The 18,617-nt window shown below is 44.4% G+C and overlaps 1 protein-coding gene and 1 pseudogene across 1 annotated transcript; one reads left to right on the top strand and one right to left on the bottom strand.

Annotated features, from left to right (window-relative positions):
• The window catches only part of LOC135524327 (cytosolic purine 5'-nucleotidase-like), a 32,972-nt pseudogene extending 27,848 nt beyond the window's left edge, over positions 1-5,124 (bottom strand).
• Positions 5,125-7,570: 2,446 nt separating this feature from the next.
• LOC135524387 (glial fibrillary acidic protein-like) lies at positions 7,571-13,900 on the top strand. The gene is made up of 3 exons (XM_064951877.1): positions 7,571-8,722; positions 9,487-9,611; positions 10,162-13,900. Exons 1-3 carry the CDS (start codon positions 7,661-7,663, stop codon positions 10,475-10,477), a joined length of 1,503 nt encoding a protein of 500 aa, XP_064807949.1. The 5' UTR covers positions 7,571-7,660; the 3' UTR covers positions 10,478-13,900.
• The last annotated feature ends 4,717 nt before the right edge of the window (positions 13,901-18,617 follow it).

Consider the following 18,617-nt stretch of genomic DNA (forward strand, 5'->3'; position numbering starts at 1 on the left):
AACTTGTACACAGTGACTCTGTAATATACGCTACATGGCTGACAGGTTGTCACAAGATATTTGACCAAAGAATAACCTACAACTACACCACATTCAAATCCACAGCCATTTAACAAAACATACTGAGTGGTTATGACGGTGTGTACTGAGAATTAGGAAATGTGAAAAGTGGAAATGTGTTTACCCCAAGTTGAAAGACATTTACAAACAGAGGGTTGGGTTAACACATTTACAGCCAAGTAGTATCATAGCGTCCTGTCATATGTTGCTGCTGTAATTATCTGATGTAGACTAATGACTAAAGAAAACAGTGACACACAATACCTGCTACATACAGTATAGTAGCTTAATATAACTTAACCTTATTATACATAATTTACATGTTAGTCATTTAGCAGACGATCTTATCCACAGTGACTTAAAGGCGCAATTAGGGTTAAGTGCCTTGATTTTTCACCTACTCGGCTTGGGGATTCGAACCAATAACCTATCGGCTCCTGGCCCACAACTCTTAATGGCCCACAGCTCTTAACCGCTAGGCTATCTTCCCAGTGTGCATCCATCCATACATATAGTACCAGTCATAAATTTGGACACACCAACTCATTCAAGGGTTTTTCTTTATGTTTACTATTTTCAACACTCTTGGCATTCTCTCAACCAGCATCACCTGGTTTGCTTTCCAACAGTCTTGAAGGAGTTCCCACATATGCTGAGAACTTGTTTGCTGCTTTTCCTTCACTCTGCGGTCCAAGGTAGGGGTGGTATACCAAAGGTAAACCTATTTGGTAAAAGACCAAGTCCATATTATGGCGAGAACAGCTCAAATAAGCAAAGAGAAACGACAATGTTTCATTACTTTAAGACGTGAAGGTCAGTCAACGCTGAACATTTCAAGAACTTTTAAACCTTTAACGTTTCTTCAAGTGCAGTCACAAAAACCATCAAGCACTATGATGAAACTGACTCACGAGGACCGCCACAGGAAAAGAAGACCCAGAGTTACCTCTGATGCAGAGGATAAGTTCATTAGAGTTACCAGCCTCAGATTACAGCACAAATTAATGCTTCACAGAGTTCAAGTAGACACATCAACTGTTCAGAGGAGATGGTCGAATTGCAGCAAAGAAACCACTACTAAAGACACCAATAAGAAAAAGAGACTTGCTTGGGCAAAGAAACAGGAGCAATGGACATTAGACCGGTGGAAATCTGTCCTGGTCTGATGAGTCCAAATGTGAGATTCTTGCTTCCAACCGCCGTGTCTTTGGGAGATGCAGAGTAAGTGAATGGATGATCTATGCATGTGTGGTTCCCGTCGTGAAGCATGGAGGTGTGATGGTGCTTTCTAGTGACACTGTCAGTGAATTATTTAGAATTTAAGGCACACTTAACCAGCATGGCTACCACAGTATTTTGCAGCGATACGCCATCCCATCAGATTTGTGCTTAATGGGCCTATCATTTGTTTTCAACGGGAAAATGACCCAACACACCTCTAGGCAGTGTAAGAGCAATTTGACCAAGAAGGAGAGTGATGGTTTGCTGCATCAGATGACCTGGCCTCTACAATCACCCTACCTCAACCCAATTAAGATGGTTTGAAATTAGTTGGAACGCAGAGTGAAGGAAAAGCAGCAAACAAGTTCTCAACATATGTGGGAACTCTTTCAAGACTGTTGGAAAAGCAAACCAGGTGATGCTGGTTGAGAGAATGCCAAGAGTGTTTAACACTTTTTTGGTTACTTCATGATTCCATGTGTTATTTCATAGTTTTGATGTTTTCACTATTATTCTACAATGTAGAAAATAGTAAAAATAAAGAAAAACCCTTGAATGAGTAGGTGTCCAAACTTTTGACTGGTACTGTACATACATACCTATGGGAACATGTCACCCCTGACAATATTAATAACTGTGGGTAACTAATATGTCACTGTCCATCCATACATACCTATGGTAAGCCTCTCTGCGGTACTTCTTCATGGCCAGCCCATCCATGTTGGCTGGAAGGTCTGCATAGTTCTGCAGTCTGTCGCTCCATGAAGTGGTCATATTTCTACCTTTTAAATCCTCTGACAGTCAATCTAGAGAGGGAGAAAATAAGAGAAATTCACCTTGACATGATTCTGCAGTTTCCTCTTCTTGCACTTTGAGCATAGGCCTAACTGAATATTATATAGGATGATCTATTTAGCGTCAAATATCTCTGAAATCTTCAAACAGGAGGAGTATGAACTCTCAAAGAGTTCACTACACTCGCTCTGCGAAATCTGTACGAACGAGCCACAGTTGCAAGCCACTGCCTGAAAAACAGCTGCATTTGGACTAATTATGGAGTTCTAAGGCGGGGAGAGCCGCCGGGCGGGGAGAACCTAGTCCTCCAGTCACACCAGCTGTTTATGTCAATGACAGAACAAAAAAGAACCACAATAATCTTATCAAATCCCTAAAATACACTAGGCCAAGTCTGTGTGCCAAATGGCACCCTATTCCATACATAGTGTACAGGGTGCCGCTTGGGAACACATCCCTAGTTTGAGTCACTCTTGACGACTAAAGAAATTGAACAGCGTGTGTTGTCAATGTTCACACTTTGCAGGCCATTTCTATGCAAGACTCGGAAATGAGTTAGAGGAACAGGGGATGAATGGAAGACTAATTACTGTCCTCATCCTGACTAATGAAAAACGGTCGGCCACCAAGGTGGGAGAAATCAAAAGAGTCACTTCGTCTGGGCTACTCAGTCTGAGGGACAAAGAGCTATGGCAGGTTAGATTAGATTAAATCACACGTGAAAGGAAATTGAGTTGCACGGTAGGCGCAACACATTATTATTCTTTTTTTTAATGATAAAAACAGAAACGAAAAGAGCCTTCAGTGCCAGCAGGCACATCTGTTCAGTGTTTAGCAGCGTAAAATTCTCAGGGGAAATATTTATGTTTTTAGCTGTCTCCAGAGAATGACCAGTTGTTTTTTTTAAACATTAACTGCCTTCTCTATCTCCCAGGAGACTAGGGAAGGGGGCAGGAGAAAAAGCTGAGGTCAGCTTTTCTTTGTCACACAACTCGCAAATGACACAATAAACAAACAAGCCAGAAAACCTTGAGGGGCTGAAGGGCGAGGTAGCCAGCAGAACTGACCTTGCTTACAGCAGCACTAGGGTTCCCAGGGCCGGTGTGGGATAAAGCTCGGGAAACGTACCTCAATCCAGGGATGAGAAATGCGTTGAACTTCGAACTGTCCCGTTATCCCAACTGTTACACTGAGAAGATTGAACGACTGCTGAAAAACAAACACTCGTTCAATCTTCTCGGTGTAACAGTTGGGATAACGGGACAATTCGGAGTAAAACACATTTCTCATCCCTGGATTGAGGTACATTTTCTGAGCAATACCTCGCTCCGGCTCCACGGTGTCTTCATATACACAGGAAAGCTGTCCAACCCTAGTGCAGCTGCAAGCAAGGGGTCAGATCTGCTGGCTAAGAGTGAGGGAAAGACATCCCCAGCAACCTTGAGTTTCCTCGCTCGCAGCTGTGCTCAGGGAAAAGTGACAGTTGATGAGATGCTCTGAAACTGGGTTCAGGCAAAGTGACATCACAGTGTGAACTACTCAACGGAGCAAGTTACCTAAGGAGGCCAAGGACAACCCTTGGCATTTTTGGCATAGATAAAAGTTTGCCTGTTCCAGCCTTATGCTCCTTGACAAACCAGTGAAGAAATGCAGAGTATAGCTTTATTTAACATTTTGTAATGGGCTATACAATCAAAGACCAAGTTAATATGTTTATACTCAATAGAAAATTCTACAGTGTTCAGACTTGGTCCAAGGTCCTACAGGGAACACTGGACCTGCCTTGTCAGGCCAGTCAATGCCTGATTGGCTGATGATGCACCATGCCAGAGATGTTTTTGATGAAAAAAAAACTGATAGCTAACGTTATGCAGCAGCTAACTACTTTTTACGTTTGCTAAAAGAATGGGCAAATCAACACAAGGTAAAAAAAAGAATGTCAAGTAAACTAGCAGTAACTACTCCATTTGAGTAGCAAGCAATAATCAGCTGAGCTAGCTAGCATGGTAGCTAACAGCAATTGTGTGGCCAACAAAAAAGTGATAAGTTAGGTCACATTTTAAATTCAGCAGCGAGGTATGTGCTTTAAAAGGTGCAATATACATAAATCACTTGCTAATATTTCGCCTGAGTTCAGTTTGTGACAAAACAACCAGTCATTGTGTAGAGAATCATTGTACAATCTACATTTTCCATAAACAAAAATATTGTATTTTCAGCTGTTTGAAGCTGGTATACAAAACCAAAACTTAGGAACGGGAAGCATAGAAAACGCGCACATAGAACAGATCTGCCGCTTCTTAGACTTGCTTTCAATACTAATGAAAGATCTATAATCTGTATTTCTATGTGCATTTGGTTGGGTCGCCCAAGAAAAAGTGACATATTGCATCTTTAATAACTAGGTTTAGCTAATTGTTAGCCTGCATATATACTGTAGTTACCTTTTAATTATAGGCTCAGCTCGCGCAGGGCTTGTCATTATGCGCTTATCTTGCCAGCACAAACAATGGTCTCTGTCAAATCACCTTTTCTTTGCTTGCAGGTCGCCAAGGGGGTTAGCTAGTAATGTAGATAGTTATAGCTACCTTGTCAGCTAACAGCTGATTATGGAGTTTAGCATTAAATACTAACGTTAGGCAATTTACAAAATGGACGTTAGCTAAGGCACAATTGAACTATTTTGTCGCATTTATTAGCATTATGCTAAGCTAGCTAGCAGGTTACAAAACAACCATTCACATCTGCTCCCCCTTCACGGAAAAGCCAAAGTGGCAGACTGTCTATAGTAGAATAGAACAAAAACGAGTGTTCTGTGACCGATTTTCCATACACTCACCTCTGTATTCCTCGATAAAGCAACAACTGCACCGTTTGATAATCTGAACATGCGCTTCATACACGATCAACGTGGAACAAAATCGAAAAAAGTATCTGAAATGCACTCGCAGAAGAACAAGTAGATACGTTATGCATACACAGTCCGTGGAGATATGATTCTTTCGCAATTTCTTGAAAAAGCTCTCTACTGACAGTGGATTGTTACGGAGGCAGTGGGCGGTGTTTTTCTGCTGTAAGGGGGAGGGACATAAATTGTATTATTGAAATGTGATGTTTTTAGGCTGAATACAATTCTGATATCGTCAATGGGCCATCAAGGAGACTACTGTTGCAATTCATTTCATTCACTAAATGTATTTCGAATACAAATACAATTGTGATTTCGTAATTTCACAAGTTTCGCTGCAAACAAGGATGTGACAATGTGGCAGTTCCACATGATGAAGGTCTAAGGGCCAGGCTCCAGTCTGTTATTGCTGTCTCCCTAATCTACCACTGTGTCTCCGCTGCTGTTTAGCAGTTTTAATGACAGGGGGACAAAGTACTGTTTATATCTGTTCAGCCTGCATCTTGGCACCCTATAACACCTCCCCGGTGACATCAGCTGGAACTCTGTGTTCAATGCATGTGTGGGGTCCGATATGACCCTGTCCGGGAGAGAGGAGGGAAGTGTCATGCCTATAATCTTCCCTGCTGTCTTAGTCAGTCTCAAGATTTGGGCTTTGAGCTGCACCGTCAGGTTACCAAACCATGTAACAGTGAGGTGCCCCGTCAGGTTACCAAACCATGTAACAGTGAGGTGCACCGTCAGGTTACCAAACCATGTAACAGTGAGCTTCACCGTCAGGTTACCCAACCATGTAACAGTGAGCTGCACCGTCAGGTTACCCAACCATGTAACAGTGAGGTGCCCCGTCAGGTGACCAAACCATGTAACAGTGAGGTGCCCCGTCAGGTGACCAAACCATGTAACAGTGATCTGCACCGTCAGGTGACCAAACCATGTAACAGTGAGCTACACCGTCAGGTGACCAAACCATGTAACAGTGAGCTACACCGTCAGGTGACCAAACCATGTAACAGTGAGCTACACCATCGGGTTACCAAACCATGTAACAGTGAGGTGCCCCGTCAGGTGACCAAACCATGTAACAGTGAGCTACACCGTCAGGTGACCAAACCATGTAACAGTGAGGTGCCCCGTCAGGTGACCAAACCATGTAACAGTGAGCTACACCGTCAGGTGACCAAACCATGTAACAGTGAGCTACACCGTCAGGTGACCAAACCATGTAACAGTGAGCTGCACCGTCAGGTTACCAAACCATGTAACAGTGAGCTGCACCGTCAGGTTACCAAACCATGTAACAGTGAGGTGCCCCGTCAGGTGACCAAACCATGTAACAGTGAGCTACACCGTCAGGTGACCAAACCATGTAACAGTGAGCTGCACCATCAGGTTACCAAACCATGTAACAGTGAGCTGCACCGTCAGGTTACCAAACCATGTAACAGTGAGGTGCCCCGTCAGGTTACCAAACCATGTAACAGTGAGGTGCCCCGTCAGGTTACCAAACCATGTAACAGTGAACTGAACCGTCAGGTTACCAAACCATGTAACAGTGAGCTGCACCATCAGGTTACCAAACCATGTAACAGTGAGCTACACCGTCAGGTTACCAAACCATGTAACAGTGAGGTGCCCCGTCAGGTTACCAAACCATGTAACAGTGAACTGAACCGTCAGGTTACCCAACCATCTCATATCATATTTAAAGATATAAATGTCTGCAAAGCAATTTGTAATATGAGGCTATATAAACCCAACACTGTCTACATCCATCCATCCATCTAACCATATGCACCGAGCCTTGTATTTAGCTGCATCTCTCCCATCCCAAACTCTGGTGCCGTGCAGTATTAGTTGCGTCAACAGAGGGCAGCGTCACACAACCGTTTCCATGGGAGGTGTGGAGAGAGATCTGATTTTGGAAAGCTGCATGATGACTAAGGATGATACAGGGATATTTACAAACTAAATCTAGCCATATGTCAGAAATGTGCATGATTCTCTGCATGACAATATCTGATGTAGGCCTATTGACTTAGATACAAGACGCTTCATAATTCATGGTTCAAAATTGTAGTTTCAAATTATGTAGAAGGACATGTATTACTTTCAGTAATGGGAGGAGTAGCTCACAAATGGCAGTAACACTTCAGGTTCACCTTCTAAAATAATATACATTTCAGCATTACTACCGGTTTTAGGCTACAGAATAAATATGTTAGGTAGCCTGAAACGTATCCTAAGTCCAATAGTATTGAGAATGAAAACGGCATAGGTTTAGAACAACATTAAATATAGTTTAGTGCAATGTTGTCCAGTCTCCTCAGAGGTGAGTGGCTAAAACGAGATACAGTATTTCTTGCTGAAATCAGCACTGCGCCAAAACGGACAGTTCCATCTACCGACTCTAGCGTCCAAAATAGGTGCGGCTCCTTAGATGTGAGTTTAATCACAAATATAAATGTGGTTATTAACCATTTGAAAGTGCTTATAATCAATGACTCAGTATATTTAAGGTATTTGATGAGAGGTTGTTTTACCTGGTAAATCTGCAGTGGCCAGTTGGGCAGGCTAGAGGTTGCCATCAGCCGGCTTTAATTATTGATCGTTGGGAGGTCCCCCTATAAAAAGGAGACGCGCCTCCTGCTCTGCTCCCTTTCATCACTCGCCAAGATGAGCTACGGATCTGACTTCAATTCCGCTTCTTCCTACCGAAAGATGTTCGGGGAGTCTCCCCGTTACTCCAGCTCTCCTTCCCGGATGAGCAATGCCTCTTTACGCAGCGGCGGTTACCGGTCCCACTCTCAGTCCCGGAGCATGGGCTCTAACCTGGGCTCCTCTTTCCACCAGAAGAGGTCCTCTGGCCGGTCCTACTCGCAGATGCCCATGCCGATGGAGAACTTGGATTTCGCCCAGAGCACGGTGCTCAACAATGAGTTCAAAATCATCCGCACCAACGAGAAGGAGCAGATGATGGGGCTCAATGACCGCTTTGCCATGTTCATCGACAAGGTTCGCAACTTGGAACAGCAGAACAAGGTGCTCGAGACCGAGCTGGTGACCCTGCGTCAGAGGCAGACGGAGCCCTCGCGCCTGGCGGACCTGTACCAGCAGGAGATCCGCGAGCTGCGCTCCCAGCTCGATGAGGTGAACGGCGAGAAGTCCCAGATCCTCATCGAGCGTGACAACATCGAGGAGGACCTGCAAAAGCTCCGCGGCAAATACGATGACGAGTACCGCCTGCGGGAGGAAGCCGAGCAGACCCTCAAGGCGTTCAAGAAGGACGTGGACGACGCCACCATGGTGCGTTTAGACCTGGAGAAGAAGGTAGAATCGCTCCTCGACGAGATCAACTTCATGAGGAAGGTGCACGAGGAGGAGGTGGCCGAGCTTATGAACATGATCCAAGCCGCCCAGGTGTCCGTGGAGATGGAGGTCTCCAAACCGGACCTCACCTCTGCCCTGAAGGAGATTCGAGGCCAGTACGAGTCCATGGCCTCAAAGAACCTCCAGTCCGCCGAGGAGTGGTACAAGTCGAAGTTCGTTGACCTCAATGAGCAGGCCACCCGTAGCCAGGAGGCGATGCGCGCCAGCCGGGAGGAACTCAACGAGTTCCGGAGGCAGCTCCAGTCCAAGACCATCGAGATTGAGAGCCTGAGGGGAACCAACGAGTCCCTGGAAAGGCAGCTCAACGAGATGGAGGAGAGGCACAACCAGGAGATTGGCCAGTACCAGGTAAGACATTATTTGTTTACTTTAAATACACTTAAAAGCTCAAATTTGAGCTTATCTTTCTTGCAGTTTGTTTACAAACATGTCCAGGATAAAGCAAGAGATGAATAACTGTTTCGTTTGGAAAGATGTTGCATTTAACCATGTGCAAAAAAAATTATAATTCTGATTAAAACAAAATCACAATTTCTGTTCTAATAAAAGTGGGGAATATAGCTTTATAACATTATTTCAGAGCTATTAAATTGTTTTACTAAAATGCACAACACGAGAGCTGTAAAATAAAAGTGTTGAGATGACAGCAGGAGCTGTTCACTCTCCATGGTGCTGAAACTATTCCGGTGGCGTGATAAGACGCTCTGTCACCGGTTATCGGGCTGCGGTTGAAAGCTTCTTTTAGATCTTTTTGAGTTTGGAAGTTGAAAACCATTGTTCTAATTTTAAAATACGCACGCGCCTCTCATTGTAACTGCTTTGTGTTGTACTTAGTAACTGAGAAACCCATTGACTGCTCTCTTACAACCGTATTTTATTTGGCGTTAGCGCGTCTCTGTACATAGTGATGAAATATTATTTGGAGAGCGGCCGGTTCTGGTTATTTAAAATCGAATTTATACGTCGTATTGTTATCGTTATTCTCTTGAGTCAGGCATCACCAATACTCAGAAGAAAGGTAGGCTATATTAAAACATAGCCTATATCAACACAATTCACTTTTAGGGTTGCCACTGTTTCAAAATGTGTTATCTACTTCAATATGTTACCAGGACAACATGGCCGAGATGGACAATGACCTGAGGACCACTAAGAGCGAGATGGCTCGTCACCTGCGGGAGTATCAGGACCTGCTGAATGTCAAGATGGCGCTGGATATTGAAATTGCTGCATACAGGTACTTAATATAATCATATATAATAATATAATATATGCAATTTAGCAGATGCTTTTACCCAAAGACACTTACAGTCATGCAAACATTTTACATAGCTTGTATTCATAACACTCATCCTTGTAATCACAACATCACAAAGATGTATTACTGTAACATACAAATTGATATCCTAGCTTTCATATAGTTACAGTAGATTTATTAAACTTGAAAATGTCATGCTTAAATACCTGCATGACTTACACGTGATCAGCATCACTTTAAAGATCCTGATCAATCAATGACATAGATTTAGAAGTCATTAGCCACACACCTTGAGGTGACTTAGCATTACTCTCCTGGGGTAGCATGGGCTGGTCACCTGACTAGTTTATATTTTAACCTGTATTTAACCAACCCCCCTCTCTCTCCCTTCCTCCCCTCCCGCTATCTCTACATCTCTCCTTCCTTTCCCTCTCCCTCTTCCCTCTGCCCCTTCTTTCATCTCCTCCCATCCCTCCCTCCCTCCCTCTGTCACACTCCCTCCCTAACACCCCCCCCCCCCTCTCCTCAGGAAACTCCTGGAAGGGGAAGAGACTCGCATCGGCACAGGCATCACCTACTCCAGCCCCAGCATGAACATGAGGTCCTCCGAGATGAGGTCCTTCGGGATGAGGTCCTCCAACATGAGGTCCTCCGACATGACCTCCTCCGGCGACGTGGACTTGCCCAGCATGGGCAGCTACAACCAGACCACCAGGTACACCACCATCTCTGCAGGATCCAAGAAGGACGAGGGAAAGGACCAGGAGGATGGGCAGAGCAAGTCTGGCAAGGGGTCCAACGACGGAGACCAGAAGGGGTCCAGCGACGCCAACCAGAAAAACTAGACTCTCCCCTTCCCTTAGGTTTAACCTTACACCTTCCATCCCCTCCCTCCTACTCCCCATCCCCCTCCCCCTTCACAGGGGTATTCTCAGAGAGGAATCCGTTATAGTTTAGACTCTACTACTACTGCTGTGTAACCTATCACAATCCAACAACCAATCACTGTACTTCTCTCCACTCTACTCTCTTACTATGACAATAACAAAGTAGTTACAGGCACACTTCTGGCCCTATCAGGAGACACGTAGGTTATTGTGGTGATAGGAACATACAGTTCAGTACAATACTCCCAACAGTTTACTCCCACTTTGGGCTCGCGCTATTGTATGGCCCTAGCCTGGTTTAACCAGACTGAACGCTGCGCTCACTAGAAACAACAGTGAAACACAGCTAAATCCGTCTGGGACGCCAGGCTAGTTTGGCACCAAGCTGTGATAGATGTCATTCAGTTCAAGAAATAATCACGCGTTACTGCCACCGCCTATGATAATATTCTCTGCACACATTCCATAGGGGGAGGGGTGTGTTTGTGTGTGTGAGAGAGTTTGAATTTGTGCACGGAAAACAAAAATCCAAAACATATCAGCTTGTTAACTGTTGTTAACACGTCTACTACATCCACATACTACAATATGAAGGGAAGCACCTGTATGGTACGGAGGTGAGAGCTAGAGAAAGTTGTTAAAGGAGCACGCAGTTATTCAAACTCAGCAGACAACCAACAATATCTGTGATCTTGCTGAGCCATTTTTTGCCTTATCTACAACGCAGATAATATTGCGAACTCTTGCGTTTCAATACAATGCAGATAAAATTCTCTCTTTATTTTTTTCAGACAAAACATCACGAGTAACAAAATCGGACTATATCTAAAAGGCTTGTTCGTACCCTGGTCTCGTCACTGTCAATAGCATCTGCCTTATTATCCTGGTCCACTCAAATCTGTATGACAACAGCGCGTAGCTGTTTAAACTGCTCCAGAACCAGAACTCAACCAACAACGGTTCCACCAAACGCATAATTTCTCTCCAAGATTGCTCGTGATGCCAATGAATCAAACTTCTACAAAGGTCCAGTCCAGTCAGAAACGTGATTTTCCGGTGTTTTATAGATGTTTACAAACTACGCGGTTGGAATAATTCAGTAAAATTGTGAAAATGATAATGCCCTTTTAGTGTAAGCGCTGATTGCTGTTTGAATAGACCGCCTGACATTTCAGCCTGAAAGTGAAACTAGCTAATAATTATTATTATTATTATTTGCATGATGTATGTAGCATATCTCAAGCTTGCATGGTGACAGATTGTTAGAGGGCCATACTTCATATTCACACACTCATAACGTATAGTCGGAAATCAATGGGAGGCTAGGTTCCACACTTCATTGCCAATGCTTTACATTGCCATGTACACAACACTCGTTTTAGAACATGAGGTTGTACGTGCTTAGTTGGCCAGTAGGTTAGATTTGAGATGAATGCCATCATTTAGACAGGATGTGACTTCGGCACACGCTGCTGACATTGTCCTCAGCCACGCTGCTTGGTTCTTGAGTGATGATTATGCTAGTGATGAGGATGTCCGTCATGGCGAGAGTCATATTCAGGGCACTTATATATCGTTCTAGATGGGATTTCATTTGTACTGACGATCAGTTTGTGCAGGCCATGACTGGTTTCAAGAAAAGGGGCAATGGGAGAAGTTGAAAAAAAAGTAGGAGGTGTGTGACTCTGATAAACAGGGAGAAAGGAAATGAAACAGAGAGAGAGAGAGAGAGAGAGAGAGAGAAGATGAGCTACCTTTAAATTATCTTTCTCACGACAGACTCAATCAATCAAATAGAGAATGCGTAGGTAGCGAATGACGTTTTAGCACGAATGCATGGACTTCTACACGGTCCAATAGGGTGTGACGGACAGAATGGTATGCATAAACCCCATTTCCCACGTTCCATTGCGGACTCCTGAAGCTCGTTTGAATTATAACAGCGACGTCCAGCCTCCGAACAGTACCACATCACGACACTACGCCTTAGGAACACCACAACTAACAATCCAAACAAACAAGTAAACAAAAACAAGCCAAAAGTCCAGAAAAATGGACCGGATCATGATGCTTTTGAAGCACCATGACCTCTGAAAATACAGCCGTGACTGAGTTATTATGTCTGTAGTGAATGATCTCACCAATAGAAATCTGTATGTTAGGACACTAGGCAGCCCTTTTGTTTCCTTCTTGTGCACTGTCCAGGATTCAACACAACTACTTCTGTCTTCTTACCTCTATATCTTAGCTTGACTGCCAGTCTATTACTGCTATGTTGCCAGCTCATTGTCTCTCATTGACAGAGAGTTGGCAAGAGAGCACAAACAAATCTGGAACTAGGCTACCTCTGTATCTATGTCTGTCTGTCTGGCTGTCTGACACGGCCCTCTAAGCCCTGACCGGCTGCCCTCACTCACCCTGCGAATGGAAACCACTGATTGTACAACAAACTACAGAAAGCTGTTGATTGGTGGAGATGTGGTTGCCGTTGTTTTACACAAGGCTTGCGTTACTAAGTGTCTGAGTGTCTGGAGTTGTATGTGTTTGTATATGTGGACAGTTTCCTAGGGTAACTCATAGTGGGGAATCAGGTTGGGAAAATCAGAAAGTTTGGCCTACCGTTTCCTTAATTCTTGAGCTCCAATATAAAGGAAATTTACAAAGGAAAACTGGTTGCAAGTACAAACACAGCTACATCGACAAGTACAAATATAAGTACAAGTACAAATATGAGTACAAGTAAAAGTACAAATGAGTACAAGTACAAGTAGCCTTGTACACAACCACAGGTATAAGTGTAGAATAGCTATGACTTCAACGTAATCAAGAGGGTCACAGGTGTCTAAATACCATTGCAACAAGCCTCTACAACAAACCTCACGACTACTACTGCAGCACTGCCAAACTTTTCTAAAATGCATGTTCGGCAAAAACAACTTTTCGTGTACAAAATAGAGCTGTTTTTGAATATCCGTTGCCACGCAAAACCAAAACCGACAAAAATAACACCAAACAAAACATGGAATGAATGCTAGAGTGTTGTCAAAATGCCTTAAAACACCAGCCGCTTTCTAACTGAATGAATCCTGACTTGCACTTCAAGTTAAACCTCCACTTAGCCTCCCATAGATATCAACGCAAGTGGAAATAGGGCTTAAGTGGAAGTCGGGATTCATGTGCGTCTGCGTGTGGTTATGTTTAGGATGTTTTATTCTCAACCATCTTCCTCTAGCGTTAAGAGCAACAGCTACCATGCTGAACTGAATAACTGAAAACATGTCAACGCTTAGTATCTGAATGTAGTTTGATAGGCTCCAACTCTGTACCTTACTGCTGATGTATGGCACACACCAATAAAGACTAGACATGATTAAGACTGTATCTCTGGGCTTGTTGTGTCTTTCTGATGGGCTTTTAAAGGACTTGCCTCGTGGGGTGAGCGAGCATACCAAACTGGGCACAGGCGTCAATTCCACGTCGGTTCATTGTAATTTAATTGAAATGACGTGGAAACAACGTTGATTCAGCCAGTGTGTGCCCAGTGGACTATTTGACTTCCGATGTGCTGAAACACATTAGACCCAAACTCAAACCTTTAAAAGTAATGTTTCCCATGTGCACTCAGTCACGGGATATCTCAACCAAGCCAAATGACATCATACATCAACGAATGGGTGGCTCCTACTATAAAGTAGTCATTTTTAAGCGGTAATTCAGTCATTATGGTGGTAATGGACCAATCAAGCGAGGTTTAGTACATCTATGAAGAAAACACGTAATCCCATTTACTAATGAGATTCTAATCTTATTCAGACAAGATTAACAGTGGTATGATGGAAAGTGCTTTTCCACTCTTGGTCATGCTAGGTAAATGAATCTAATATGCAGGATCTCACTTTAGATGAATCAATTATTCTTAGCTTTAAGTGAGCATCTTCTGTGATTCATCTAGCGTTACGTGTTAATAATTCTATCAAAGCCTAGGGTGTTCATCAGAAGTTGAATGTGCAATAGATAACTACATTAGTAGACCCATTCACTCTCGCAGTTCACTTTCCAGTTAGAGCGCCTTTGTTCATGTTGTTAATGATGGAGTAGGTAGGAATGTAAGAATGATCATTGAACAACTCACAAATAAACTCATGAATAAAGAACAAAAGATGTTTATTTCATTTTGAATGTCCCGCCCCTCCATCTGTCAGGTGGGAAATGAATGACAGTTGTTGTAGATGTTTGAACATCTCTGTGTCAAGAAGTGATGCTGAGACAATAAGGGCACAACCACCTTGACCGTTTGGTTATGGCTGTAGTCTGCTCTCCAGTGTCATGGTAGAGAGACACCTTTATAGATTGTCTGCTGTGTTGACCTTTGTATCTCTTCCTCTACCTACCTCATACACACACAAGCACACACATGCACACTCCCGCACAAAACCCTTTCAACACCCAGGCCTTGGGCCTCCATGGACCCCCTGTAAGCCCCTCTCTCCATGCAGTCTCGGTGCCTGTGGGCCGGGACGGATTGGGCTGGGCGGTTCTGTGTGTGTGACGCACTCTGCAGTCCTTCAAAGATTTATGCCCCTGCAATGCTGCCGAGTGGAAGGTCTAGCGAGAGGCTCACACAGTGGCACGCCATGTAAAAGCCCTGTTATGAAACAGCCCTGCATCACATCAGACCGTCCTGCATCGGAGCTATGCCTTTTAACCTTGTTACCCAGGTCCCAACTTAACAACCCTGCTCAGAACATTCAGAGATGTTGCCAGTTGTGTATTTTAGAGAGTGAAGCAAATGCTGTCAAGAGTGGATGGCTCAGAGGCCAATGCAAGAAACAACCAATCACTCAAGGCCAGTGTAGTGTGCTGATGGCTAATGTCCTGCTTGCGTCAGCATGTTGTGCACATGCAGTTAACACACTGTGTCATGCATAAAGTTTTCCTTACAGTGGAAATGATGAACTTAAATGACTTAGTTGGAGTGTATTGGATATGCTTCAGTAGGGACAAACTCTGGATAACCCCAGTAGCTCCATAGCGTGATAGCGACATATGTTCTAAAATAACTCTACAACGAACTACGTGAACAGAGAGAGGAATGACTAAGGCAATCATGACTCGTCAGCTTGTCAGGCAATGGCATCTGTTTTGAGGAAACATTCTCTCTCTTCCTCCGTCTCTATCTATCTCTCTCATGGTCTCTCTCTCTGTTTCACCCCTGTTCTCTCCATCTTTCTCCCTCCCTCCTCGTCCTCCCTCTCTCTCTGTGAGGGATGTTCTGAAAAATGAACCTGTTTTATCTTTCCGAAGTCATGGCGATGAGTCTCAATCTCCTCTCTGTTGGCGGTGGACGGGGCAATGACAATCAGGCCGGGGACTGTGGCTGCGGAGCGAAGGACACCACACACACACACACACACACACACACACACACACACACACACACACACACACACACACACACACACTTGACTGGGGCTGGGGGAACGAGGGAGGCCATAAACTTCATCTGGCCATCAGCGCCTCAGATCAATGCTCCTCTGTGGGAGAACAAGAGAAGGAGTGAGTCATCATGGTACCAGGCAGGTCACCTGTGATACAAGTCAGTATTCAACGTCCATCCATGTCTGAGGACGTTGGGAGATGATGTGGGAACCTGCCACTAGGGGCAACAGTGAGCGTTGTTACCTTCAAGTAGGTTTCAGTTTTGTGGATGGGGATGGGGATGGGGATGGCGGATGGGCACTGTGAGACTGTGAGAGCTTGTAGCACAGCACGGACAGATGCAGAGTCACACACAGAATGCACATATTCACATACGCACACACACACACACTCCCATAAATCATCTCATTACTTCATCAGTCACTACTTACTGTGACAAGTATGGACAGTACGTCAAAATCCCTGAACCCAAGGGCCCACTGAAAACAACAGTTACGATACATTACCATTACATTCTATATATATTCCCTATAGCAACAGTATGATATCAGCCTGCAGCCTATTCTAATGAAATGAAATCACCCACCGCTCTGACCTCTGTTGCTCCTTAACCCGGTGGGAGTAGACACATTCATCACACTCTCTCAAAGGCTTACCTGTCACTTAGTCCACCCACAGACCCATAAACGCAGCACACACACACACACACACTCATGTGGACACGTAAGCAGATGCGCACACACACACACAGATGAGCAGACACACACAGTCTCTCCCGCCCACCACTACTTCAATGGGCCGTAAAAAAAATAATAATAATTCCGGAATCAAGGCAAGGAATACGACTGTTACTGAAAAATTCCTGACTTTGTAGCTTTAACCCTCATGTTATGTATCACCTAATGGCAGACAGGAGGAGGGAGGAACTATTGGTTGTAAAATGGTGGACGTGCTGCAGTCTCCCATCTCAAGGTCACGTTAGAAAGTGATTGAGAATCTTCAGAGGTCACCATCCAGGGCTGTTGAGGTCATCAGTAGGCGTCCTGAGGGTTATCGTTAAGCTTGGACTCTGTGCCTAATGAATGTGAGAGAATAGTATGGCCTTCAATCTTTTACCAGTACCAGTGGAGGCTGGTGGGAGGAGCTATAGGAGGACGGGCTCATTGTAATGGCTGGAATAGAATCAAACATGTGGTTTGATATTGTTCCAAATAATTCCATTCCAGCCATTACAATGAGCCCATCCCCCCATAGCTCCTCTCACCAGCCTTAACTGACCAGAACATTAATGTGTAAATAGGCATGTTGTATTAAACACACTGTATTTGGAACATGGAGATGGAACATGCAGATGGAATATGCAGATGCTCTGCAGGACCTATGATCTATTTATCCAATCTTTGTGATGTTTCAAAATCCTTTTTTTCTAAGCAGACATAGACAATCGACGTGTAAAAACAACAACTATTAGGAAAACACTTCTTTGCATAGCTTGGTCTCGTTACCTGTAAACAAAGTGTTAATTCTGGGTCGCTAGCGGCTGCTGTTGCCTTGGATACTGTTGCTAACGTCCCACTGTGCTCTAGCGTCCTTGAGAGCGACCTCACAGACACACACACACACAGTCCTGTCAGTGCCTGGAGTTGCATCCAAAAGACAAAGGAGATCAGACATCACAGTTTAAACTCAGGGACCAGTAACCTCTGAGTCAGTAGGATCCCCAGCCTACAAGTTCAGTATTCAGGGACCAGTAACCTCTGAGTCAGTAGGATCCCAAGTCTACAGGTTCAGTATTCAGGGACCAGTAACCTCTGAGTCAGTAGGATCCCAAGCCTACAGGTTCAGTATTCAGGGACCAGTAACCTCTGAGTCAGTAGGATCCCCAGCCTACAGGTTCAGTATTCAGGGACCAGTAACCTCTGAGTCAATAGGATCCCAAACCTACAGGTTCAGTATTCAGGGACCAGTAATCTCTGAGTCAGTAGGATCCCCAGCCTACAGGTTCAGTATTCAGGGACCAGTAACCTCTGAGTCAGTAGGATCCCAAGTCTACAGGTTCAGTATTCAGGGACCAGTAACCTCTCAGTCAGTAGGATCCCAAGCCTACAGGTTCAGTATTCAGGGAACATTAAACTCTCAGTCAGTAGGATCCCAAGCCTACAGGTTCAGTATTCAGGGACCAGTAACCTCTGAGTCAGTAGGATCCCAAGCCTACAGGTTCAGTATTCAGGGAACATTAACCTCTCAGTCAGTAGGATCCCAAGCCTACAGGTTCAGTATACAGGGAACATTAACCTCTCAGTCAGTAGGATCCCAAGTCTACAGGTTCAGTATTCAGGGAACATTAACCTCTCAGTCAGTAGGATCCCAAGCCTACAGGTTCAGTATTCAGGGAACATTAACCTCTCAGTCAGTAGGATCCCAAGCCTACAGGTTCAGTAGTCAGGGACCAGTAACCTCTCAGTCAGTAGGATCCCAAGCCTACAGGTTCAGTATTCAGGGAACATTAACCTCTCAGTCAGTAGGATCCCAAGCCTACAGGTTCAGTATTCAGGGAACATTAACCTCTGAGTCAGTGGGATCCCAAGCCTACAGGTTCAGTAGTCAGGGACCAGTAACCTCTCAGTCAGTAGGATCCCAAGCCTACAGGTTCAGCATT

This window comes from Oncorhynchus masou, chromosome 4 (assembly GCF_036934945.1).
Source record: "Oncorhynchus masou masou isolate Uvic2021 chromosome 4, UVic_Omas_1.1, whole genome shotgun sequence".
NCBI lineage: Eukaryota > Metazoa > Chordata > Actinopteri > Salmoniformes > Salmonidae > Oncorhynchus > Oncorhynchus masou.